At 34.9% G+C, this 26488-nt stretch overlaps 1 protein-coding gene and 1 long non-coding RNA gene across 2 annotated transcripts in view; one reads left to right on the top strand and one right to left on the bottom strand.

Moving 5' to 3' along the window:
- The window catches only part of LOC103679178 (transmembrane protease serine 11G), a 49534-nt gene extending 23642 nt beyond the window's left edge, over positions 1-25892 (bottom strand). Inside the window, exons 1-5 of the mRNA XM_008708695.2 lie at positions 24927-25892; positions 5964-6085; positions 4459-4577; positions 1296-1363; positions 507-667 (exon numbers count right to left, since the gene is read on the bottom strand). Coding sequence (XP_008706917.1) covers positions 507-667; positions 1296-1363; positions 4459-4577; positions 5964-6085; positions 24927-24937 — 481 coding nt within the window. The 5' untranslated portion in view covers positions 24938-25892. The remainder of the gene's footprint in view (positions 1-506; positions 668-1295; positions 1364-4458; positions 4578-5963; positions 6086-24926) is intronic.
- LOC103679177 lies at positions 3884-23464 on the top strand. Its single transcript, XR_572863.2, has 3 exons — positions 3884-3961; positions 4483-4557; positions 23438-23464. It is a non-coding gene; the product is annotated as an uncharacterized LOC103679177 (long non-coding RNA).
- Positions 25893-26488: the final 596 nt, after the last annotated feature.

The following is a 26488-nucleotide window of genomic DNA, read 5'->3' as shown; positions in this document are numbered from 1 at the left end:
ACTCTTACAGTCTGGATTCTGACTGGAGAGAGTATTGCAACAGCAAGAGGCACTATAGATTACTATATTAGTTGCAGAGTGTAGGTTTTTATCTCACACATGCTTAATTAATTCAAACAATTCCATCAAGATTTCTTTTAAAAAAAGGAAATATTATTATATTTGGGTTATCTTACAATTTTTGTTTCATAATTATTTCCACACTAATCAAAGGAAGATAATCTTTGGTGTTGATTGTGTGGAGATTTGTTTATTATCAAGTAAACGAGAAACTTAAAAATGAAAAATGCGTTCATTTTATGGTGAAATAAAGCTTTCTCTGTAGATGAGAAGATCGTTAAAATAATAAACTCTTTTTTTTATGTTCTTTTATTATATTATGTTAGTCACCATACAGTACATCCCTGGTTTTTGATGTAAAGTTCGATGATTCATTAGTTGCTTATAACACCCAGTGCACCAAAATAATAAACTCTTAACAAGGGAAGGAAAATGGGATTTCTTGCCTTTAAGATATGGTAATGAAGTATCTATCTTCAAGAAGCTTTCATTTAATTTCAATTTCTCATGCAAAATGTTGTCAGCTTGCCTTTTTATCATGTCTGCATTGTTAGAAACAAACTGAAACTTAAGCAATACATCTGTTTTCAAACCGTCACTACTTGACCTAAAAAAGAAAAACACGAGAATCAATGAGTGAGGTCATAGCCATAGTTATGACTATTTTATACTTTAGCATCTAAATACTAGTTATATGTTCAAGTAAATACAACAAATAATTTTATGTATTTTATTGTCATGGATTTCCTCCTTCCTGTATCATATAGGTGTTGTTAATGCCAGAATTATCCCCTGCTTGTAAAACTTGATCATATTCAGAGAAAGCTAAGTACGAGTTCTATAATTTTTTTTTCTGGAAAAATACATAAAAAAACGCTTGTTAAATCCATCAACTTTGTGTATGTGTGTGTGTTGATTTTTAAAAATTTACAATATCTATTGTTAAAAAATAAAGTGAAACAGAGAAGAGTATTCAAGGATTGTAAGATTCTTTAACTGAATACAAAGTCTTTAAGAAGACAACCAGTAGAATATATTGTATCACTACCTAAGCCAAGAAATGCTCTCCCTATAGGTACTCTGTAAAGAAGGAATAATAATTAAATGTAATAATATTAAAATATTTCTGCTCTTGGTAAATCTAAGATTTTTAGATCCTATCCACAAATCAGACAAGAAATAACTAAGTAATTCAAATTTTCCTTTCATCATAAAATTTAATCAGTTGTGATTACCTAAAGTCAACAACATGAGACTTGATGTAATGATGATTTAAGCTGGATCTTCGAAATATCTTATCTATCTGAGAAAAGAAAAAAAAACCAACAATGTAGAACTTTTTAAAATATGAATTCACACATTTCAACATATCACAAAAATGCCTGTATAAAATCTGCAGTAATAGCATTTACTTCTAAGTTTGTTTGCAGCTATCCTCAGAAAGTTCATTTGGGCATAATCCTCTTTTCATAAAGGTCACCCCTATAATCAGATGTTGATATTTGAACAACTTGTCACATGATCAAGGATAGTTCATATATCTCAAGTGTCGAATTAAGCTAGATATTTCAGTAGCCAATATAAAATATACATGGGGATAGAGGTGCTGAGACTGAATTTCTTCAAAAATTTGATGTGTATGGAATTATCAGCCATTATCAGTCAAGCTCAGTTATCATCATCATGATTGTGATTGAAGGATCAGTTTTGTAGGCGTTAGTGAAACATTTTAGGCCATGTTTTGATCCTGTGGTAAATGGAGCAGAGGGGGAGAATGTGTATTTATCAGGCACTTCCTGAAAAAGAATATACTTTTCAAGAAAAATACATGAAATGATTACTTAGAATAAGACAAAACTATATGTGCCATTTGTATGTCATGTTAGACTTCCTATATGGGATAATTTCTCTGTAGTATAAAATCCTCGAAGAAATTATTTCTCACTAAAACCACAACTTATTACAGAATCTGTGGTTTTACAAACCTGTTTATTGCCATTGACTCATCAAGTTGGCTTCTTGAAGAAAGGACTGACCAAATGCCAAACCTTAAGTGAACATGAGTCTCAATAATTAGTTTCACGAATCAGAAGAGCTGCCAAAATTGAAACTGGTTATGTGTTGAACAAATACTTTTCAAGCGACTAATTTGATTTATCAATTTTTTTCTGGTAAAATGCCATGTCAGATCATATTGCATAGTTTGGTGAGCATGTTTATTGAAAAATCAATAGTTATTAAAAAATGAATGACCATGTGTTTTCCTTCTGTTACAAAGGGAAATTTGTTTTTTAAGGAAATAGTTCTATATACACATGTACATTTATTTGGCAAAACAAATACATGTTCATTGTAAAAATTTCTTTTAAAAAGGAAGCAATACAGCAAAGTAAAATGAAAAGCAGTAAAACCATTTCCAAATCACTGTATAGAGAACCTGCTATTCACATTTGTGGTTATGTCCTTCCAGATTTGCTACATTCATTTATATATATTTTATATGTGACCTTTATATATCTTATATATAATTGTAAGTTTTCTGCCTGCCTCCTTCCATTTTCTTTCTTCCAATGTCATCATTTTGTTGTTTCTTTTGAAAGCACAGCTTTGTAAACCATGTATTATCCATGGCAGTTGAGCATATGAACAGTTTAGATTACTGAACTCCACAAGAAGTTTCTAAAATTCATTTTAGTCACTGGTTTTAATAATTTCTTCTAGGACAATATTTCCTAGGACTGTAACTTACAATTTAAATCAGGGGTCAGCAAATTGTGGCCTGTAGGGCAAATCTAGACAGCCACTGTGTTTGACCCATCATCTAAGAATGGTCTTCACATTTTTTAATAGTCGGAAAAATCAGAAGAAGAATATTTTGTGACATCCAAACATTTAACAAAATTCTACTTTCACTGTCCATAAAGAAGTTTTATTGGCCCATAGCCATACTCATTTGTTGGTGTATTGCCTATGGCTGCTTTTGCACTACAATGACAGATTTGAATAGTTTCAGAGACCACATAGCCTGCAAAGCTGAAAATATTATCTGGCATCTTAGAGAAAAAAATTGCCAACTTCTGGTCTAAATTACAGTGCTTTCCTTCTTTATGTTGCCTCCATTTCTACTCTACAGAGAGGGGCAGTTCTAGTGAGTTGGCCATTTATTTACTAGTCATCTCCTTGAAGTGTATTTTGATGGTCCTCCCATGTGGCAGACACTGTTACAGGCACCAGACATGTAAGAATAAGCAGACTTAGCCCCTCACAAATTCCGAGGGGCATAGACATACAAAATAATAATGATGCAGCAAGGTGGTAAGCACTTTAGCAAAGGTGTATGAAAGTACTGTGAGAGCACAGGAAACAGATGCTAACGTTTATTCAGACATAATTTTTCATACGTTTTATTCACAACATAAACCAGTCCTCAGAATAACTCAGAGAGGTAGGTGAAATTATCCCTATTTTGTAGTTGAAGCTTTAAGGACTCAAGTAGCTTTTCCAAAGCTCGTAAACTGTCAAGAAATAAAATTTGGATATGAACCTAGATGTTCTGACTTCAAAGCTTAGACTGTTTGTAATTCAATATATTGCTTCCTACAACAAAATACACCCTGCCCTGATCAATTTTCTTTAATCAAAATATCCTTCTTTTTGAAAAGACATGCCAGTCCGGTGGATTTTTGAAAAGACATGCCAGTCCCATTCAGTTGCATCCTTTAACTCATTTCATCAGCTCATTTTGGTTGGGAAATGGATGAAGAAATATTTCTGAACCTGGCAAGAATGATCTGTCACTTTTTGTCAATGCTAGGCTCAGTAGAAGCTGAGTACACGGCAGAAGTCTTCAGTGGAAGAGCTGTACGTTTCTGTGGTATATTTTCAGGAATAAATGTTTAGTGTAAGTTGCCTAGTGGGAAATGTATCAGGGTCATATACACATTAGGTGCTTAAAAAGCGATACACAGTAATGTTTGTGCCTAAATAATTGAGTTATGTTTCCAGATAACTCTAATAATTTTATTTTTTGTATTTGAGCTATTTAATCTTTCTGTTGGGCTTCTATTATTCAGTCTTTGGTGCAATTATTCTTTGCCCAATGTATTTTTCCAATTCTGAGATACTGTTGGTTAGAGTTGCCAGGATTATTAAACAAAAATATGGTTAAGTTTTAGTTTCAGATAAACAATGAATAATTTTTAGTATACACATGTTTAAAATGTTGAATGAAATATATTTTCAGGAGGATCTAAAATTAAAATTTAACTGAGAATTCTGTATTTTATCTGGCATTCCCAACATCGGTACAATTTGATATGTTCTCAACTCATCTCTTATTTTATTTTAACCGTCTTCTTCACCATAGTATTATCAGAGTAGGAATGATGATAGACTTACCTCATTATTGACTTTTTGTTTCAGGTCTCTTCTCATTTTTGAGTGTTCAACAGAAAAGTCAGGATCATATTCAATACTGGGGATCTGGAAGGAGGTTTGGTAATGGTAAAATTTCTGATCTGGAAGGTAGAACAAAAACGGATAGTTTCTCTTTAGTTCATTTGAGTTGTATAAATATCAAAGTAGAAGGAATAACATGCAAAAAAGTCCTATAATGATGAACTCCTGGGAATTAAACATGCAATAGCTGTGGCCAATACCTCCCTCTAATGTTTTTTGTTGTTGTTGTTGTTTTGTTTTTGTTTTTGTTTTTTTTAAGTAAAAGAGGTATATAACATTATATTAGTTTCCGGTGTATAACATAATAATTTGATATTTGTATATACTCCATATATGTGTATATATATCTGATATATATACATTTATATCATATCTTCTTTATTTGTCTATAGATGTCTATAGATATCTTCTTTATTTGTCTATAGATGGACACTTAGGTTGTTTTTGTATTTTGGCTATTGTAAATAACACTGCAGTGAACCTGGGGGGTGCATATATCTTTTCAAATTAGTGTTTTTATTTTCTACAGATAAATACCCAGAAGTAGATTAGCTGACTCATCTGGTAGATCTATTCTTAATTTTTTGAGAATCTTCCATACTGTTTTCCATAGTGGCTGTACCAACGTATACACTCACTAACAGTGTACAAGGTTTCCCTTTTTTCCGTATCCTTGCCAATACTTTTTACTTTTTTTTTTCTTTTTGATGCTAGCCATGCTAACAGGTGTGAGGTGATATCTCATTGTGGTTTTGATTTGCATCTCCCTGATGTTGAGTGATGTTGAGCATCTTTTCATGTGCCTATTGGCCATGTGTATGTCTTCTTTGGAAAAATGTCTATTCAGGTCTTCCACCCATTCTTAAATTAGATTGTTTGGCTTTTTGCTATTGAGTTATTTGAGTTCTTTACATATTTTGGGTATTAACCCCTTATTGTATATATGATTTGTAAGTATTTCTAACCCATTTTTAATATCACATGTTCTCATAGTCGTGTGTTTGTCAGTCATTTTCTGACAAAATTATTACCTGTTAGTGATAATTCATAAATTTAAGCTGTTAATTAGATTATGATAGAATGTAATATATTCTCATAAGTTAACCTTGAAGTCAGAATTGCTACTAAAATAATGTTTTTACTTTCAGTACGCTAAATATTATTAAACCATATAACATAAGATGTATTACATTGTTCAAGAGATAATATTATGTGAACCAGTTCTAAATTTAAATGTTAGAATTAATTTTTATAAAGGATGATCATTTCCCAAACGTAGGTATGTTTATGCAAATTAATACTGCATTATACAAAGCTTGCATACATTTAAGTAAATTATTGTTGCAATGAAAATTACACTCCAAAATATTAGAAAATATTAGGTGTTGAAATAAATCCAGTAGATCTTCTAATTTTCAAAATAATACAATGGAATATATTCTTACCAAATGCCAAAAAATAAACCAGGAGACCGATGATTATTGCTAGAACCAACACAACAGCTGTGACAATAAGGGCTGTCATCCATGGTCTCATTGAACTTGTCCTTCTACCCAGTATTGCTGGCCTTTTGAGAGAGAGTTGTATATTATAATCAAACAGAACATAAATACTAAAATCTTAGTTTTGCATAGCTTTTATATAGATTTTTTTCTAGAATTCATAGTTAGCCCATATTGCATTTGGTAACATCTGAATATATTCTATAAAAAGTTAGAAAAATACTCTCAATAGAAAATATCACTGATTGACATTTGACTTTATATTTTTATTTTAAAAAGTCAGAATTATACTATAGTTTCATAGTTACAACTTTATAGTTTCATATAGTTACAACTGTTTCATATACTTCCTGGTTCATCATGCTAGTGTTCTGAAATATTGTTTTCTTTGTAAATGAACTAACAACATATATTTGGTTCTTGTGCTTCAAATCCAAGAAGCCTCAAAGAATGAGGGCTTCTGGGTCACTCCTCCCATTCCAGCATGAACCAACAGAGGCTCAGAGTAATTACTAAAACCTCAGAGTTGGACACAGTCAATGATATGGTAATATAATAGTAATGTAATGGGACAGATGGTAGCTATACTTGAGGTGAACATAGCATAATGTATAAATTTGTTAAATTACTAAGTTGTACATGTGAAATAATATAACATTGTGTGTCAACTAAACTCAAATAAAAAATAATAAAGACAAAACCTCAAAATTGGATGTTGGGGGAGTTGGAACTAGGTTTTGGGCTTTTGGGACTTTTTCTCAGAACTCTATACTTAATCCCTTAATCCCCATTTATAAAACAAGTAATCTGTAATGCATATGAAGAGCATCTAAAATAGGACACATTGAAGAAAAGAAAATAGAACTCTAAAGAAGAAATAATAGGTGAACCAAAAAGAGATTATCAATGTAATGAATGAACAAATACATAGTGACAGCTCAGAGCTCTGGACCCAGGAACTTCGTGGTATGAGAACCACTGGTGTATTTAATGAATATCTATTTCGTAAGTGTTATAAGAGTTCAGATCTGTGATTTTTAATAGATGATATTGGATAAGATAAGGCCATATTTACTTGAGTAAATAATGAATCAATATAAAGAAAAATATTAAGGCAATAATAATACAAGTATTATGTAAATATGGCAAAAAGCATGAAAGCTGTATGTAAATGACTGACATTTGGGAAACCTATACGGAGGCAGAGAAAAGTGACAAAGTTCTGTCCCTATCCCAGAGTCAGAGCCCACAACCTAAAGACTAAATCTGAACAATTACAGAATTGAGGCAGGCTAGAATGAGACTGGCATATGTTGTCCAGGAAGATCTAATTCACAGGAGAATTGGGCAAGAATATGGCTCTGAAAGTTAAAGGTATCAATTATAGTTCTGTTAAAATTATACATGAAAAAGCAGAAGAAAGAATTACCTTCTCTGGATTGGTAGCTGGTTGTGGTAAAGTAGAAAGTAGACACCCACTAAATAATTGGAGATATCAACTGAGGGGAGGCCTTTTGGCATCAACAATCTCGAAAAAGTGGGGATACTTCTGTGTCCTTATATCTGGGCAAAGAAGCTACAGGCAGTTTCCTCACCCCAGAACCATCAACCTGAGCTCTGATAAGTATCTCAGTCAGGTAGCATTAATTCTGAGTTCTCTTATGTTTCTGGAAGGATCTAAAGTTACTCTGGCTTGCCACTCTTTGGTTGGTAGCAAGACAAGAGTATTAAAATCCACAAACACCTGAAGTATCTTTAGAAGAGCTGGGGTCCTGCTGGGGCAAGGAAAGAGCTGACAAAAATATTCACCACCTTTACCAATAGAAGATCATGGGCAATCATGAACTCATTCAGTTAATATTTATCAAGTTTCTTCTGTGTGCCAAACACTTTCTGCTTGGGATTCAAAAATGAATAAGACATAGTCTCCCATCTTTAAGAACATGAATCTAGTAACACACCAAGTAACTGGTAAAATACAAGTGATAAATGTCATAATGGAATTATGTTCAATAAGTTATGAGAAATGAGTGGGTACAAATGGCTTTGCTTAGAGAACTTATCCTTCGAGCTGGGTTTTGGAGGCTGGGGAGGAGGAATCAGCAAGAATGATGGGTACGACAGGAAGAGAGAACAGAATAAACAAAGACAGGGAGACATGAGACAAGGACAAGGATTTCTCAAGGACATACGTGGGAAAGTAGATTTTATGAATGAGAATAGAGATAAACCTAATTAATGCATGTGTTCATTACTTAACTGAATAAACATTTATTGAGCATAACTACATACAAAATGGGAATATAGTGAAGAATCTTCAATTGATTTTCCTCTCAAGGAACTTATCGTCTTATAGGAAAGGAACACAGTGTACACAAATTGCTCCTAGAGTTGTAGAGTACTTCTAAGAGAATTTCAGAGGAGGACTAATGATTTTTCTTTGGAGGAAATAATGATTGAAAAATAATAATAATTTTTTAAAGCTTGAAAATGCTGGGCCCATCTTCTCACTATCTTCTCCTCTGAGTCAATTACGGAAAACCATCCACAGAGAGGAAGTTTATTTCACAACAGAACTCTCATCATCAAAAGGGTGTGGTTTCCTGTTGAACTTCTTACACCAGAAACATCATTGTGACTGAATTACAGTCTTATTTATGGGTAACAATTGAAAAATTGTTTGAGCGCATTTTCCTAATTATGTAGACATGCCCTAAAATATTTATTCCTAGATGTTTTTTAAACAAATAAAATAATTTTTTCTCATTGACTTTTTTCAGTACTAATCTAATTTTAATTTACAAATTGATGAATTTCAATGGCTAATATGAGTGACTGTTCCAGATTGGTGGAGCTTGCACCTTATAGGTACTTGGTAAATATTTGTCTACTAAATAAAATAATGTGTCATAAAAGAGGAGGTGGCCCTAAACTATTTGTAACACAAAAACTATTTTTAGCAGACAATTTTGCTAGAGATGAATTTCTTCAAATATGGTAGGAGGAAAAATGAGCGTAAACATTTACCTGAGATCAAGATACGATTACAAAATTTGCGCTTAAAAATCTCTAGAGGACAATTCTCTCCTTCTCTTTTGTTTCTAGCTTCTCCCTCCCCCTAATCCTTCTGAGTCAAAGAATTTAATTTTGGTCAGACTTATCCCAGCCAGATGACTAAACAGATTCACTGTAGTGTAGGAAAATTCAGCCTTAGACAAGCCTTTGACATTCAAACAAACAAACAAACAAAATATAGGTGACCTCGCCTTTGAGGTATTTATGCCAAACAAAGATGAGCCATGACAAAAGCTACTCATTTAGCCGGTCAATCTAGAAAACCTTTCACAAAGAGTCAAAGCATTTTTTATCCCTCCCCTACCTTTGGTTACATTCAGAGGGGCTCATTATCCAGATTCTCATTGGGAGGTGTTTCCTGAACCAAAGCTCAGCAGAAAGGAATGGACTCTTCTTGCTCTTATCAGTGTCAGCCATTCACTGTCACATATTTTTTTTTACCAAGGTATATATTCAAGTCCTTCCCTTTAGATAGCTCCCTTAGCATCTATTATTTTCTTGGAGCCTTTTAAATGTTTTATATAACCAAAATATTGTCCCTCAGTGATTCAAAGATGAGAGATAAAGGGATTTCTTTCTGGCACAGCCATGGCCACATAATTTGAAGTTTCATGGTCTTCGAAAGAGGTTGTTCATAGTAGCTAAGAGTGTAGGCTCTGCAGCCAGCCTACCGGATTTCTTATCCCAGCTCCGCTACTGTGGGACATTGGGCAGTCATTCAACCTCTTTGTGTCTCAGGTTCCTTTTACTAAATGGGGTTAATAATACCCATCTTGTGGGATTATTACAAAGACTAAATGAGTTAATATACATGAGCACTTAGAATAGTAACTAAAACATGGTGAAGACTTAGAAGTTTTGGTTATGTTTTTTATTGTCAAAAGCAGCAGAGAAAGGATACCAAGGAGTTTGTACATAGATGAGATGGAGTGAGCTGGGGAAACGTGTGCTGGATAGCAGATGTGCTGCTTATGAAGGAAAGAGGTAAGAACTGGTGCCCAGAACCTTGGAATCTGAGTGAAAACACAGGCCAGAAACTATGCACGGACTGGAAAGTCCCTCAGGAGACTAGCAAAGCCTGATGATTTCCATGCAGAGTCCTGGCAGATAAGAGAGTCTAAGCTTAGGCGAAGAGGGGCTACCAGAGCCTTGAATTTAAATAAAAATAAACAGAGTAAAGTAAAATTTAAAATGTGAAAGAAAATGAAGTAAAGCCTTTCTTGAGTCAGAAAGAACAGGTTTCAAGGGGCGCCTGGGTGGCACAGCGGTTAAGCGTCTGCCTTCGGCTCAGGGCGTGATCCCAGCGTTACGGGATCGAGCCCCACATCAGGCTCCTCTACTAGGAGCCTGCTTCTTCCTCTCCCACTCCCCCTGCTTGTGTTCCCTCTCTCGCTGGCTGTCTCTATCTCTGTTGAATAAATAAATAAAATCTTAAAAAAAAAAAGAGGAAAGACCAGGTTTCAGAAGTAGGCATTATCAGATTGCCACATTTGGAGCATCAATGGTGAAAGAATTACAATAGTGGGTATGAGAAAGTTTAAGACAAGACAGGATGGGTGAATCATCTGGCTGGAGTTTTAATCCATTGCCCAGAGAAGAAAGAATAACTCTGGAAGAAAGCTGTTGTTATGCAAATATCAGGAGGTGAGGGTGTTATTATTCATAATAACAGTGGCTTAGCAGTGATGATGATGACGATTTTAATTGTACCACCGATATAGTGAGACTTGCATAAAATCTGTGATGTGAGTAGAAATACTAAAAGTCGTGAAAAAGATTATATGAGAAGATTGCTTCTTTTTATGTTTCATGTTCTGACAAGCTGTGTGTCTTGTTTCTATAGCTGCACATTATGCAAATGAGAAAGACATAATGTTTCATAAATGAAAAGTTGACTGATGTCATAATTAAAATAACTGGTGTTTTAGTTGCTAAAGAGTTCAAAAGGGGATGATCAAGGTCAGAGAGTGCTACTCTTCAAAGTTCTGCTCATTAATGCAAATTTACATGGTGAAGTTCTGTGATAAGCTATTCCCGGAAGGAAATTCTAGAGTATTGAGGTGATTAAAACCTGATGATGATCAGAAAGAATGCATGGGCCGCTGACCCGGGCTAGTGAAGGTAAGGTGATCGGCCAGAGCAGTACTGCACCCACTTTGGCCAATACTGCTTCAGTTTTATTGGTACATTTTCCTGCTCTTCCTAATATTTTTAATTAAGCATTATTTATCCTTAATCATCTCTTTTCCTACTGCTGTTTAACAACAAATTTTGACCCCCACAAGAAAGTAGGGCTTGTTTTGAACACTGAAGCATGCACAGATGTATTAGCTACAAATCCTTTCTAATGAACAAGTTCTATGATCACTGTATCAACCAGTGGGAAATATATGATTTCACTTACATGGGGAATATAAGAAACAAAACAGATGAACATAGGGGAAGGGAAGGAAAAATGAAATAAGAGGAAAACAGAGAGGGAAGCAAACCATAAGAGACTCTTAAATATAGAGAACAAACTGAGGGTTGCTGGAAGGGAGATACGTGGGGGGATGGGCTAAATGGGTGATGGGTGTTAAGGAAGGCACTTGGGATGAACACTGGGTGTTATATGTGATAAATCACTAAATTCTACTCTTGAAACCAACACTATTATATATGTTAGCTAACTTGAATTTAAATAAAAATAAACAGAGTAAAGTAAAATTTAAAATGTGAAAAGAAAATGAAGTAAAGCCTTTCTTGAGTCAGAAAGAACTGTTGAAAGAACGGTGTGATACTGCTGGAGAAGTCACATGAGTGCCAAAAGGGAAGGGTAATGATAGGTAGGCAACTTTGACCGGTTCAGTGAACAATAACTGTCAGGAGTTTTTACATTTAATCAAAACATACATTGAGCTCCCAGAGCTTTTTGGTGTCTTCCTTCCTTCCTTTGTTTCTTTAGCAGCTTTATTGAGATATAAATCATATACCATACAGTTCACTCATTTAAAGTATACAATTAAACAGTTTTCAGTATATTCCCAAAGTTGTACAACCATCACCACAATCAATTTTCAAACCTTTTATCACCCCAAACAGAAACTCTGTCCCTATTTTTTCCTCCCTCCCTGACTCTAGGCAACCACTAATCTACTTTCTGTCTCTACAGATTTGTTTATTCTGGACATTTCACATAAACAGAATCATATATGGTCTTTTGTATTTGTCTTCTTTCATTTAGCGTAATATTTTCAAAATTTAGCAATGTGATAGCATGTATCACCTCCATACTGTTTTCCATAGTGGGAGGTAAGATTTCATTTGTTATTATTGTCAAATAATATTTCATTTTATGGATATGCTATATTTTATATGTACATTTATCAGCTGATGAACATTTGGATTGTTCCTAATTTTTGGCTATTATGAATAATGTGTTCTGAGCATTCATGTTCAAATTTTTGTAAGAACGTGTTTTCATTTCTTTTTCATGTAGAGCTAAGAGTAGAATTTCTGGGTCATATGATAACTCTATGCTTAACATGTAGAGGAACTGTTAAACTTTTCCAAAGTGTCTGCACCATTTTACATTCCTATCAACAACGTAAAAATGTTATAATTTCTTCACATCATCATTAATCTTTTCTTTTTTCTCTTTGCCTTTTCATAGTGGCTTTTGTTTCTCTTTTCTTCATTCTACTCATTTCTTCTGCTTTGTTCTTATAGTATCACCCTCTTTCTACCTTAATCTGTTCATTTTTTATTGCACTCTTTCTTTACTTCCTTTTACTTTTTTAAATCACATTTTTAAAAAGCAAATATATGTGTTAATAAGATTATCCACAATTTTCTAGATTACCCACTCTCTGAACCTCAAAATCACAAGACATCTCCCTCTGCACAACATGCTTCACAAAGTTGGTCTACCTCTAAATTGTCTTTCCCATTTGGCCCCTTCTTTTCATGTCCTTACCATCCCACTTCAGGCATTTGATGTATTTCATCTGGACAATCACAGTAGCCATTAATAGATCTCTTTATCACCAGATAATTTCCCCTCAAATACATTCTACAATGTTGCTGCCAGAATTATCTTCCAATTATACAGTTCTGATAGTGTGATTCTCTCATTCAAAAACCCTCAGATATTTCTCATTATGCAGACCATAAACTCTTTGGGTAGTATTCATTCATTCATTCATTCATTCATTCAATTATTCATGAGGAAATATTTAGAGAGATCTCTTTATGTGCTAAGACCTGATTCTGCTGCTTAGAAAAACTGTAGCAAACAAGACTGGCAAGTTCCCTCCTTTTATGGAGCTCCCAAGCTAGTGGAAGGAGACCAAAAATAAAACAAGCCAAAGAATAAGTTTCAATTCATGAAAACAAAGCGTATTAATGAATAGAGAGTGACTGGAGGCTGGAGGGAGAGGATGCTTAATTGAGTAACAGGGAATTGTCCCTGAAGAGATGCCATTTCAGCTGAGAGGTGATTATGAAGATGAATTGAGAAGTGAATTGTGAAGCTTCTAGAAGAACTGGGTAAAGAGCAACCAGGGGGCTGCAAATTCCTAGAGCTGGAACAAGGGTGAGCTTGCCGAGTTCCTGAAAGAAATCAGGCCAGGGTGCTGGGTTATGGTGGGTCCAAGAAAGAGTAGAAAAGGTTCAGCCAGAGAGACAAGCAAGGATCAAATCATGGGGCCCCTGAAGGTGATGACAAAGTGCTGATACTTCTAAGGCTTATAGGAATCCCCTGGACAACTTTAAATATAGGAAGTGTATTTCGTTTAGCGTGTCTAACTTACTTTTGGGTTCTTACTTCCCTTCACATGTGCTATTCTGTTCCTTACATTCACCTATTTCTGTTTTATTCACAACACGCTCTCTGCCTCAAATATTCTCTCTTCCTCTGTGTTTCTAACCTCCTCTTTTTACAGTTGCTGGCATTTCCATTTCTGGAAACATTTCAATGTGCTACTTGAATGCCTTCTTCCTCTTTTAAGGGCCAGTTCCTTTCACTGCAATCCCATTCCAGTTAGAAGCACCCTTGAAGTTTCCTTTACCTATTTCGCAATTTTGTTGTATGGGTCATGTTCTGACTATCTGTGCCACTTTGTCTTTTTCCCTACCTCAGCCGCCCAGTCTCATACTATGTTCTGTATCTCGTCATTACCAATAGTGTAAATTTCTCCATAATCTAAATTTTAATCATCCAACTCTGCAACTACCCCCAGTCTTTTTTTTCCAGCTCACAGCCTTAGTACCCTGACTTCAACTCCACTGGGACTTATAATCCACCCACCTTACTATCTTTTCACTGTCTCCCATCACCCTCATGTTGGCATTGCTCTCTTACTTGGCATAAAGCCCACGGTCCCTAATTATACTCATTCCTGGCATACAGCCTCAGTCCTGTAGTCTTCTCTCTCTATGTCATAATCATGTAGGAAACCCCAACCCTGGTTAAAATAAATTTCACCTATTTTGTGTTTATACAAATATGGCTGGAAAACAAATACTCAATTTTGCTGATGAGTCTCATTTTAAACTGCAGGAACACTAACCTCAAGTTGGCTTCAGTGCTTCCTAGCCATCATACTTCCTTAGTTATTCTCTTTCTCCTACTGTGAGAAGTAGAGGATTATTTCATACCTTCTTTTCTCAAATCTTCAATACCTTCTCTTTCATCTTCACCCTCGGCGGATGGCCTTAAAGCCATTTCACCAAGAAAATAGAAATAATCAGAAGATAGCATCCATTAACCATCCCCACTGTGCTTTTTTTTTTTTAATCTCTTATTTCTGTGCCCATGTTCTCTGCCTTTCTTCTTCCTACAACAGTGATGTTTAACACAGTGTTTGGCCCAATGTGGGCAACATATTCTGGTTTATTCACTGAACTGACATTACTCTGCTTTCTGCATAGACAATGAAATTTAAGCGAAGGGCATACAGAATAAGGGATGAAAAGATTGGCTTCTAGTCTTATCCTCCTACAATTTGTCAGAATCACTTCGAAAAGAGGAAGTCAAGAATTAAGACATTATCTAGATAATTAAGAGGAAAATCTCTCACTTTCTTTTAATTGCCCAGATGGTTTTCTCAATATCCTACTTCTCTGTCTAATGTGGTCTGTATGTGATCTGTCACATATTAAGAGGTTCTCTGGGTTGGTGTTATCTCATGAGGAAGAAAGAAGCTGCTAGCAGCTGATTTAGCGGGTTACATCTTCATGCATGCATCACGCACTATTATTGGTCAGGCTCTTCAGAAGATGTTTGAGGATGACACAGTGTTACACTATTTTATGCATTTTCACATGATATTCCACCTCTTCTAGCCAATCCTGCATGTATCACATAGTCTTCAACAGAAAATAAGCAATATTTTTCTCACATTACTTTTTTTTTTTTTTAAGGGTTGCTTTAGTCACAGCAGCCTCACCAGCTCTCTGAAGAGAGGCTGGTGGCATGTGTGGGTTGGAAAAGAGCCATGTTTGTCTTCAGACAAAATGTCTTTGCACTCACTAGCCACATAGCCTCACCTCATTTATTAGAGCCTGAGTTTATTAATCAGGAAAATGCAGATGACCCTTACAGAGATATGAGAATGAAGAGATAGCAAGTGCTTACTTGATGTTAGCTAGTGCTGTCAGTCTTGAATGAAGAAGACTGGCTGACCTGGCTGAACAAAATGGGATGGTTTGAAAAGGATAAAAAAAAAAAAAAAAGAAAAAGGAAAAGAAAGGAAAAAGTAAACACTCTGCTCTGACCAAGCAGTCCAGCCAATGCATAGAAGTCGCACTCTTTTGGGAGATTCCTGTCTATGTGGTAACCAACAGTACAGGTAGTTCTCTTGTCTCCAGTTTCCTATTACTCATCCTCACATTTCAGTGGCAAAATACCTGCCAGAGGATGACTATATTTCTTCAGTTAAATATAAATGGTATTTCTATATATCTGATAAGCTATCTTAATTGTTGGGAGTTCTTTCTGTCTGTGTTTGATAAAATTTACACAGTGTAATCAGAGCCTCATGAGGGTGGTTCTAGAGAGTCTTAGGGCCCCTGAGAAGATAGGGAGTGGTCCTTTCCTCAAAGATGCCCCACCTTATTTCAAACAGGTTTGGGAGAACAAAGGGTGAAATGGAATAGTAGAAGGGTGAGGCACAGGTCACCCTAACGATAATAATGATGATGATGATAGCTCTCATTTATATAGCACTTTAAAGTTTTTAGAGAGCTTTAGCATACCCCATAACACTTGATCCACTCCACATCCATGTAAGGTTCACGTGGTAAGTATGATTTGCCCATTTTTCACTTGAGGCTATAAGGATTTACCCACGAACATAAAAGTGCTAATTATTTGAGCCCACTTCAGTTCCTTGTCTTCAACTTATGAGCATTTTCCTCTGTGGAACACAGGTCCTAATCCAAAATTACTACAGCAATGACCAAGGGGGCATGTTAGAAAAATAGAAGCTTGGGAACAGAGAGGTAAATTTTGCTGAACAGAATTGTACTAAAAAACAATTTTATTTTCAGCCCAAGTGCAAGGATCTGGAAGAACCCCAAGAATCAGAAAAGTAGTACATGGCAGCAATTAAGAGCTTCTAGTACTTGGTGAAGTAACCATGGCAACCATAGCCTTACAGTCAAGCTGGTCAGCAGACCATGTAGAAGAGGCATGCCTGAGTCACATGTCTCAAAATAGTGAGGTCACTGGCTGTCCGGGCTGTGACTTTCAGAGCAGCCCCAAAAGAGGGAGAGGACAGAAAATGATTATTCCTGTTGGAGATGCCTAAAATCCTCTGGGGGAAGAGACAATTCACTTAGAAGTGAGACACAATAAACCATTCAATTGGGTCTGTTCTCAGAAATCTGAGTAGGAATCCAAGTCAAAGAAGTATAATAAACCCCTAGAAAATCACCTGGCCATTTGTTATAAGATGTGTCTGGCATTAGGGTCATTATTAAATTCTACTAATACATTCTCAATGGCACCTTCATTGGGTTCCATTAACAATGATAACTTTTTCCATTTGTAATCTTTTATAGTTTTCATGGTTTTTATCTCAAATATCAGTACAGTGGTAAAAACAGGTCTTGAGTATGGTCTAATGACACATAGCTATTACCTAGAATTTTTATTCAGGTGTTCTGACCCCCAACCTAGTACTTCTTCCATGCTATTTGCTCTAAACTGCTATTTATTTTGGAATGGGAGTATTTCAGTATTCTGGATTTTAATTTATTTGTTCTTCATAAAACAGAGAATAATTAGAGAGGGCAAGACTATTTTCCCAGAGATTTGGCATTTGAACTTGAATTGCAAGTTATGGAGGATTCCATTTGATAAACTTGAAAGGATTCGCAAATTGAGGTAGTTACTATCAAAGCAGTATTTAATTGTAGTAATTATAAAAAACAACAATGAAACTTAAAAATAAAAAAAAATTTCCCTGCCTTGTTTGTGATGTATTTTTTATGAGTGCTGAAGTATATAAGTACCCTCCATAATAAACCTATAAAATGAGGATTTGTTTTAAAAAGTAGGGCTCCTAATCTGCGTTTTCTTGAGGATGTCAACCTGGCCAAAGATAAAACAAACACCTATTCTATTAACTAAGGAGGCGTTCTGCATTGTTACTCTAATGATCCCAGTCCAAAATTGCCTTCTCCCACTTCCCTATTTACATAATACCTACTCATCTTCAAGACCTTATTCAAGTGCTCTATTTGAAGTGTTCAAATTCTGCCCTGCTTAAAATTAGTTGTTTTCTTTGAGTTGTTTTCCAGATTTCGTTTGCAATATCACATATTTTTGCTGTAAGCACTAATATTTCTAAGTCAATTTCCTTAAATTTTTAAAATGAGCTCATTTTTGATATAAACAATCCCTAAGCAAAAATACCCACCAATACTGAGTTTGATATAGTAGCTTTATTTTCTCTATCATATGTTAAAATAAACCCTACCTAAAGTCATTTCATATTATTACCAGTACGAGTACTGGTCTTCTAGGTAATGCTGCTGAAATACATTGATTATACCTGTACTTAACATTTATTCAGCTTTAAATTTATATTTATTACTATTTATTGTTCTCTCAATCTTCCCCTTACCAGAAATCAGGTTTCCTTTAACCGCCTGCCATGTACCCAGTTACAAGTCTTGTCCTTGGTAGGAGTTGAATACATTCATCGTTGTTATTGTTGAAATAAAATAACATTGAGTTCATCTTATTATTACTTAGATTCTTGATTTGCAGAAGAAATATTCTCAGTATCCACTCACTATGACCCCTGAATATGAGTCTGAAATTCGATGTCTGGTTCATTTACTAAAACTGAGGATCAAGACTGCATTTAACTCAAAAATATGTCAATATCTAAGAAATTTGGAAGCTGTTTTTTCTTAGATGGCTAATAAACTGGAAAACAGCATATAGACTGTCCTGTGAATTCATGAAATAAGTAATTGTGGGTGGACTGGGCAATAGTAATTTCAGGCTATAAACTGTTCTTTCATAAGTCTATAAAATGAAATAATTATTGCACACTACTTATTCCTACAGGGACATTTAAAATATTGTACTATGCCAACATTATTCAAAAGAACTAAAAACAAAACAAAACATTGTGTTTTACTTAAATGCCACACCAGGAGGAGAACCGTTCTTTTAAAAACTTCCTTGTTTGAATAAATTTTGTCTTTTTCATTGTGTTAAGTTATTTGATAATAACCATTGATAAAAAATTAATAACTTTGCTTATAAACTTCTTGGAGCTAAGAAAATTAGATAAATCAGTTCCACACGATCTTGGCTGATTTTCATTTTTTCCTTTCATATTTTTGGATGAGATATTCACAAAATGACATGCAGAACTAGACATCATCAAAGGAAACAGTAATTTGACAACTTAAAAAAAAAAGAAGAGGGGAAAAGCTAATGATCAAATCTTCTGTTTATCCATTTTTCCTAAGTAAAATGAAAGTTGAATGGCAAATTAAAGTTTATATGCTACAAATATAAAGAGGAATAGGTAGGTTAACTTATAAACATGAAAAAAAATTCAATATGCATTCTTTTTAATCTAGCAGTTTTACTTTACCATTTAAAAATGATTACTAAGTTTATTACTAATGCCAGGTACTTCTAGTAACTGAGATTATAACAATGAACAAGGCTGGTACTGTGTCAAATTCATTATTGTATTTTTTGGCACCTAGAATATGGCAGGTGCTCAAGACTTTTCTCTGTTTAAATAATAGGAAGAAAGGAAGACTTGGAGAAGAATCTTAAAGAAGACTAACTAACATTTAAGATATGGGCAAGGAATGAAGTCTGAAAACCACAGAAGGAAATAAGGAGGAAAGTAAAATGTGTTATGACAATGAAAGATAGAGGATGTCCTAGAAAGGATTGATCCATAGTGTCATATGCTGTTGAGAAATCAAATACGATGAAAATTTAGGAAACCCATTGGGTTAAGCAGTAGTGAATCACTGGTGACCATGACAGAAGAAGGAACAGAATAGTGGCATTATAAACCAAATATCAGTGGATTTGAGGAAAAATTGGGAGTGAAAAGACAGAACAGCAGATATAAACTTTTTTTCCCATAAGTTTGACTATGGATGGAAAGAGAAAGATAAGTCAGCAAGGTGTATAGAATTGATGGAGGAATTTTTTTTTTTTCCCTTGTGAATGGGACAATTTTAAGTATGCTTACAATGTTGTTAACCAGCTAACAGAGATCCTGAGGTTGGGAGGGTATCTGAAGGATCCTGGATTCTTAATTTAGGTTCCCGTATATGAAATTGCCATTTGTAGAGGTCAAAAGTGCTCATGAATTGATATTTCATATGGTTAAACCTAGTAGATTAGAGAACTTGGACACACTGTAGGCATCCTCTTAGAGTAAATGGATGTAGATACATTTCTTGGTTCGATGTCAGGAAGTTGAAGGAATTTTCATCTAATTGATCAATCACATTAGTAGAAACATGAGCAGAGAAACATGAGAAACATGAGAGGGCAGGTGGTGAGAACTGGAAATTTGAAGAGGCTGGAGTGGAGATAATCGTGGAAAATGGGAGTACAGACTAAGGGAATGTAATAGGAATGCTGGTTAGAGCTCAGTCCTCAGATGAATTGGCACCTCTTGGAAATTCGTGAATTTTCTATAACGTTCCTCAGTGGTCTGGGCAGGGGTGTCATTGTTCAAACAGTCATAGGCTTTCTAGAATTTATCTAGGTATGAATGATGAAAAACACAAGACAATAGAATTTAATGGAGTTTGGCATCATTAAAAAATTTGTTGAGGGGTGCCTGGGGGGCTCAGTCAGTTAAGTGTCTGTCTTGGGCTCAGGTCATGATCCCAGGGTCCTGGAATTGACCCTACATTACATCAGGCTCCCTGCTCGATGGGGAGGTTGCTTGTCCCTCTCCCTTTCCCCCTTTCCCCTACTCGTGCTCTCTTGCATGCTCTCTCTCTCTCTCTCAAATAAATAAAATCTTTATAAAAAAACTGTTGAAATGATGAACATAAAGATCATAAAGAAAAACAAAAAAGTACATGTATGTGTGTGATGGGGGTGGCAACTGATGGATATGAAGAATTCACACCTGGCTGGCCCAGTCAGTAGAGCGTGTGACTCTTGATCTCGGGATTATAAATTCAAGCCCCAAATTGGGTGTAGAGATTATTTAAAAAATAAAATCTTAAAAAAAAGAATTTACAGATTAGAAGAGCCAATGAATAAAAAAATACCCTTATGCATTAGAAGTGACTAAGACTTTAAGAACGAAGGTTAGAATAAGGATAGTTGTCCAAAGTTATGACTCAGAAAGAGTAATTCCAAGTCATGACAAAGTCTAGGGTGTAGACATGAGAGTAGTATTTGAAGAGAATATTATAGAGATGAGGAGATCAAGGAAATAAATGACTAGGATTTTGCAGATCAAGCACACGGGCACTTATGTTACGTAGGGTCAATGTGGGACTTCAAGTAGAGAAAGAGATGGGGAAGCAAGTGCCAGTCTTCAATAAAGGCGGGCATAATCATGGATCCATAAAGACAACGGTGAGGAAGGAAAAAGGACAGAGAGTAAACTGTGTGAACCTCAGAGGAACAAACCAGTTTGCAAGGGCGTTTACATGGGTGTGGAGAGCAATGGTCCCAGGTGGCATCAGGGAGTCAGGAGCACAAAGACTAAATCTTCAGTAATAAACCCTTAGATGAGGTGGTTGTAAAAAATAATGTGTCCTAAGGAAAGAACTATATTTCTGTGTTCTAGGGATATAGAGAATATGGAAGGAGAAAGTTTGGAATGTAGAGCAGTTTGTTAATCAAGGAATGCCATTCCAGAAATTGTGCAAGTGCAGAAGATAACTTATCCTAAGGAAACAATTTTGATTGTGTGCAAAATTAGCCAGAAGGATGTTCATTATTACAGTGTTGTTTATAATATGTGTGTCCATTTTCCTGAGATTGAAAAATAAAAAAAAAGAAAATGTTTAAAGATAATCTAGAATGACATTTTCCTATGAAAATATTTAACCATAGAAAAATAGATGTTTGTATCTTGTTAAGTCTTATTTTTAAAAAATACATAAAAAAGAAAATACAAATGTATATCCATGCATAATGTGTCTGTGTTCTGATAAAACTTTAATTGTTTTTTTTTAAACTTGGAATTATGCTACTTCAGAGATACTAGTCACTCCTACTCAGGTTAAGGTCCATCTGTTGTCTCATTTTTTGGTATCTTGTCGTAGTCCCACATTGACAGTGCTGAATTCCTAGAACTCAAGGCACTATTACAGAAGATGAGGGAAATCTGTCATTTAAACGACAACTTCAGTTTCCATATTAAAAATCACCTGACAGTCTTTTTATGCCTATTGTTATAAAACACAAACTTGTTTTAATAATCAATGTGGGAAAGAACTTAAAATCCATCAATGGGTGTTACTACATGAAAAGAGACTAGGTGGTTGCTAGAGGCAGTAAGGAAGACAGGAAGAAATGAGTGAAGGTGGTCAAAAGGTACAAACTTTCAGTTATAAAATAATTAAGTCATGGAGTTGTAAAGTACAGCAAAGCAACTATATTGTATATTTGGAAGGTGCTAAGAGAGTAGATCTTAAAATTTCTCATCACGAGAAAAAAATTATAACTCTATGGTGGTGGATGTTAACTAGATTTATTGTGGTGATCATTTCATAATATAGACAAATATCAAATCATTATGCTGTATACCGGAATCTAAGGCAATATTCTATATCAATTACATCTCAATTTTTTAAAAAAAGATTAATATTTCTGTGTGAGACAAAGAGAAATGTAAAATTATTCAAAACGTCATTGGAGGAATAAGATAATCCACGGAATCTATTTCATAGTTACTCAGTTTTAGGAAAGAAAACAATGACTAAAAGTTATAAATGTACTTACACCTATTTATATCACTATATCTAAATACAGAGTGGCTTACGGGAAGAGTAAACAAAATATTTACGTGTAAAAAGGAGTCTTTGAAAGAGATATGAAATCCAGTTAAGTCAAATGAAGAAGTTTCAAATAACCAATATCCAATGAGTTGTTAGTTGGAAATTAGTCCCATATACATTTGAAGAACAGTTAAACAGTTCCATTAACATATTATGTGCCAAGAATTCTACTAGGTACTAACATATACAACAAAAAATAGGTTTTCTTCATGTTGCTCACAGGTGACAAAAACTTATGAAGATTTATTTGTATATTTCAAATGGAGAAAACCCTCTGAGATTTAACTACACTGAGGCATGGATTATCAGTGGGTAGAGTAGGGACAGTTTTACAACACCGACCCCACCCATCCAAGCACACTTACCCCTTACTCTTCCTAGAAGCCTCAAAACTAAGAAAAACCAAAACCAATATGGCAAAACTCTATAAAGTAGACATAGTGATTTATCTGAATAGGGATAGAGACAATAGAATTTGTAAGGATTTTGGACTTGGAAGGGAAAATTTTGAAAATCTTGACAATAGCAAGGAATGGGAATGGAGAGGTCTAAATAGTTTCTTGGTCTGTTGATCAGAGGTAGGCCCTTTTGCTTTTCCCAGGTTTTTACTTCAGCCTGTTTTTCCTGTCTGCATCCCTTTATGTCACTTTCATTTCCTTCTTTACCTTTCTGATAGATTTCTTTTACCTTTAACCAGCTGTAATACACAATTGACATTTGCATAAGCCTTAAAAGAAACTGAATTAAAACTGTATGTTTATTCATCCCTATCCCTATGCCTCTGATGCCCAAAATAATGACTGGTACATAGTAATTTTTTTTTTTTTTTTTTTAAGGAAGGGACAGAGAGTGAGAAGCAGGTGGAGGGGCAAAGGGAGAAGGAGAGAGAGAATCTTAAGCAGACTTCATGCCCAGCATGGACGCTGACACGGGGCTTGATCTCAAGACCCTGAGATCATGACCTGAGCCAAAATCAAGAGTTGGACATTTAACTGACCGAGCCACCCAGGTACCCCCAGTACATAGTAATTCTCGAGTAAATATAGGACTATTGAAATTAAAGAGCAAAAAAGAGAAAAAATAGGATTAATTAAATTATCTTTATCATATGGAATCACAACTTTTTTCCCTATAGAATGGAGATACTTTTAAGTAAAAATAAAAGTAATATTAATAATGATCATCCTACCTCTATTACATTCTATTTAAAAAGTAAATCCTAATGTGTGCCAGTTTTAGAAATAAGATCAATTAAGTGTGAAAAGTTGTTTTTGTTCTTTTGTGTTGCCTTTTAACAGCCTAAGCCTATTAATGTGTGGCTCTACAGTGAGCAAGAAGAAAGGGGAACATTTTGAATGACTGTAGAGAATAAAATCTCTATGATTTTGATCCAGAAATCTATGATCCAGAAATCCATGTGCACTTAATTGAGTTTTATACACAATACCAATCATTACCAACAAAGGATATAGTGCAACTCTAGTTAAACATCATTAGAAAAGACATTTGTAATTCCCTCATTATCTTGAGTAATTTGTACTAATTTACTCATATTTGTACATAAAGAATTAATGTTCAAAATAGAGAAAAATGCAGAATGGATCAGACGGGGAGTGGGAACTAAAAAATGTCTTAAGATTTATTTTCTATAGACTTCATTCCAAATCTATTAAAATACAAAATTTTGTATAAATGAAAAGGATTATTTATTTGCTCCTACCTCCTTTTTATATTATTACGTATAGATTGTTCTTCTATTTTTCTTTAAAGTTTTATTTTAAAAAGCAAAGGACTTCTCAAAGGACATTAAAATTCTTGCTCATTTTTTTGAGTTTTAATGATGTTTATCAATTTCAGAATCATTTTAAAATACAATACTTCCTATACAACTTGTATGTTTCCTCTTTCTTCAATGTGTCAATCGAATGCATACTTTAGAAAGATCACGAACAGCATTATATACTGTAGAGTCTGGTAAGAGTGAGAAAACACTTTCTTCCTTGCCACATCCTTCCACTCCTACATATTTACACAATGTTACCTCAGGCTCTCTGTTTTCCCTTCCTCTCTCTGTGATTATCTTATTTTCACGTTAAAATGTCCAATTAAAATCCAATTTGTTAAACTTTTCAAATCCTAAATATGAAATCGTTAGCACAGTTTCCTGAAATAAAAAGCATTAACATCACTACTACTATGTTATTATTTCCTTGAACAGTAAAGAAAAAAAAAAAAGCTATTAAATTCCCAATTCATGATAGTGTTCAGAATTAGAAACCACAACCTGAAACAACTCTTTCAAACATGAAATCAGGTTAAACTTACTGATACATCATACACTGCTGCGAATACGGACTCCTCCACCTCCGTGTTGCTTGTGCTTTCTCGTCAAATGAGTAGCATCCTGGGCATTCCGTCAGATTTGTAAGCTGACTAAAGAAAGAATGCTTAAGGATTTAGAATAAACTAGTTTAACAAGTTGGGATGGGTAAATTTTAACCAATAGTAGGGCTTGAAGTGAAGAATCACTTGATAAATCTTTGTTGCAGGAAGGATGAATTTCCTGGTTCTGGCTAATGAAAATAAATGAGAAATAATATGTGTTCAAAACCTAAGCAACACCCTTGAGAGCTTGGTTTTGTCTTTCAAGAGGTATCACTTTTTGTTCTGAGTCACTACAAGTCTCATCTTCAGGTCCTGCCATTCATCTTGAAAGGCAAGCGTGCACCAAGATCAGAGGTTTCCATAGAACATTTGGTAGCCTTTGACTACTTCCTCGTAGTGCAATAGTGCAGGTACTACTATGTCTGGCCCAGTAGTTCATTTTGTGTGCTCTAAAGGAGAAGCCAGCTTTAAGATAGGAAAATGAAAATATATTTGTGCCAACTGCCATGTTAAAGGGCTTCACCAGCTGATTAGCTTCTCCCCATATACTCTCCTTTGTAGCTACAGAGGCATCTACCTTCTTGGACTTTGAGTTTTCTTTTCTGTCTATCCAGTCCATTTTTTCCCATTGTGTCTTTGCCCACACACCTAAAATTTCCTTTCCCTTCTTTTTAGCACAGTTCTCAATTCAAAATTCACCTGGCTGTAAGATTCAAGTAATTTAACTAGAATCTGTCTAGATAGAGTCCATAGACTTTGAAAGCCTACATTCTAAGATGACTCCTCTAGGATGATATCCTCTGATTTCTCTGGCTATCACACTATCTGAATAACTCCTGACCCATACTTTCCCTTCAGGCAGGCACCTCGTTTTAGTTTTGCTTATTTTCAGGTCTATAGATCCATTTCTCATGTTGGAGAGTGAAAGATTTGAGGCCAGAAACTTTGATGTCTTTGAATGAATGCACTTACCAGAACCTGTGCAAACACTTTGACATTCAGTACTTGCTAATTCTGTCTTTTAGTCAATTTGACAATCCACATTCACTCATATCTCCATCCCTTTTTTACTTTGAAAAATTTTTTTTGGCAAAACAGGAACATATGATAATTACAATCAATAAATGAAATACAGACAAATTGTTCAAATTAGCAAATAAATAAAAGTTCTTTATCTTTGTCAATTTTTCTATTAATGTGTAACAAATTACTATAAACTTAGCCACTTAAAACAACAGCCACTTATTATGTATTTTTATTCTGCACGCCAGAAGTCCAGGCAAGCTCAACTTTTTTCTCTGCCTACTATATCAAAGGCTGAAAGCAAGGTGTGCACTCAGCTGGATTCCTTTGTGGAGGCTATGGTGAGAAATCATGCCCCAGCTCATTCAGGCTATTGGCAGAATTAAGTTCCTTGCAGAAAGACTAAGTTCCCTGTTTCTTTGCTGCCTGTCAGCTGGGGCTGCCCTGCTTCTAGAGGCTACCTGCAGTCTCTGAAGATG

Source organism: Ursus maritimus, unplaced genomic scaffold (genome assembly GCF_017311325.1).
Source record: "Ursus maritimus isolate PB19 unplaced genomic scaffold, ASM1731132v1 scaffold_8, whole genome shotgun sequence".
NCBI classification, from domain to species: domain Eukaryota; kingdom Metazoa; phylum Chordata; class Mammalia; order Carnivora; family Ursidae; genus Ursus; species Ursus maritimus.
This window is presented reverse-complemented; position numbering and strand designations above follow the sequence as displayed.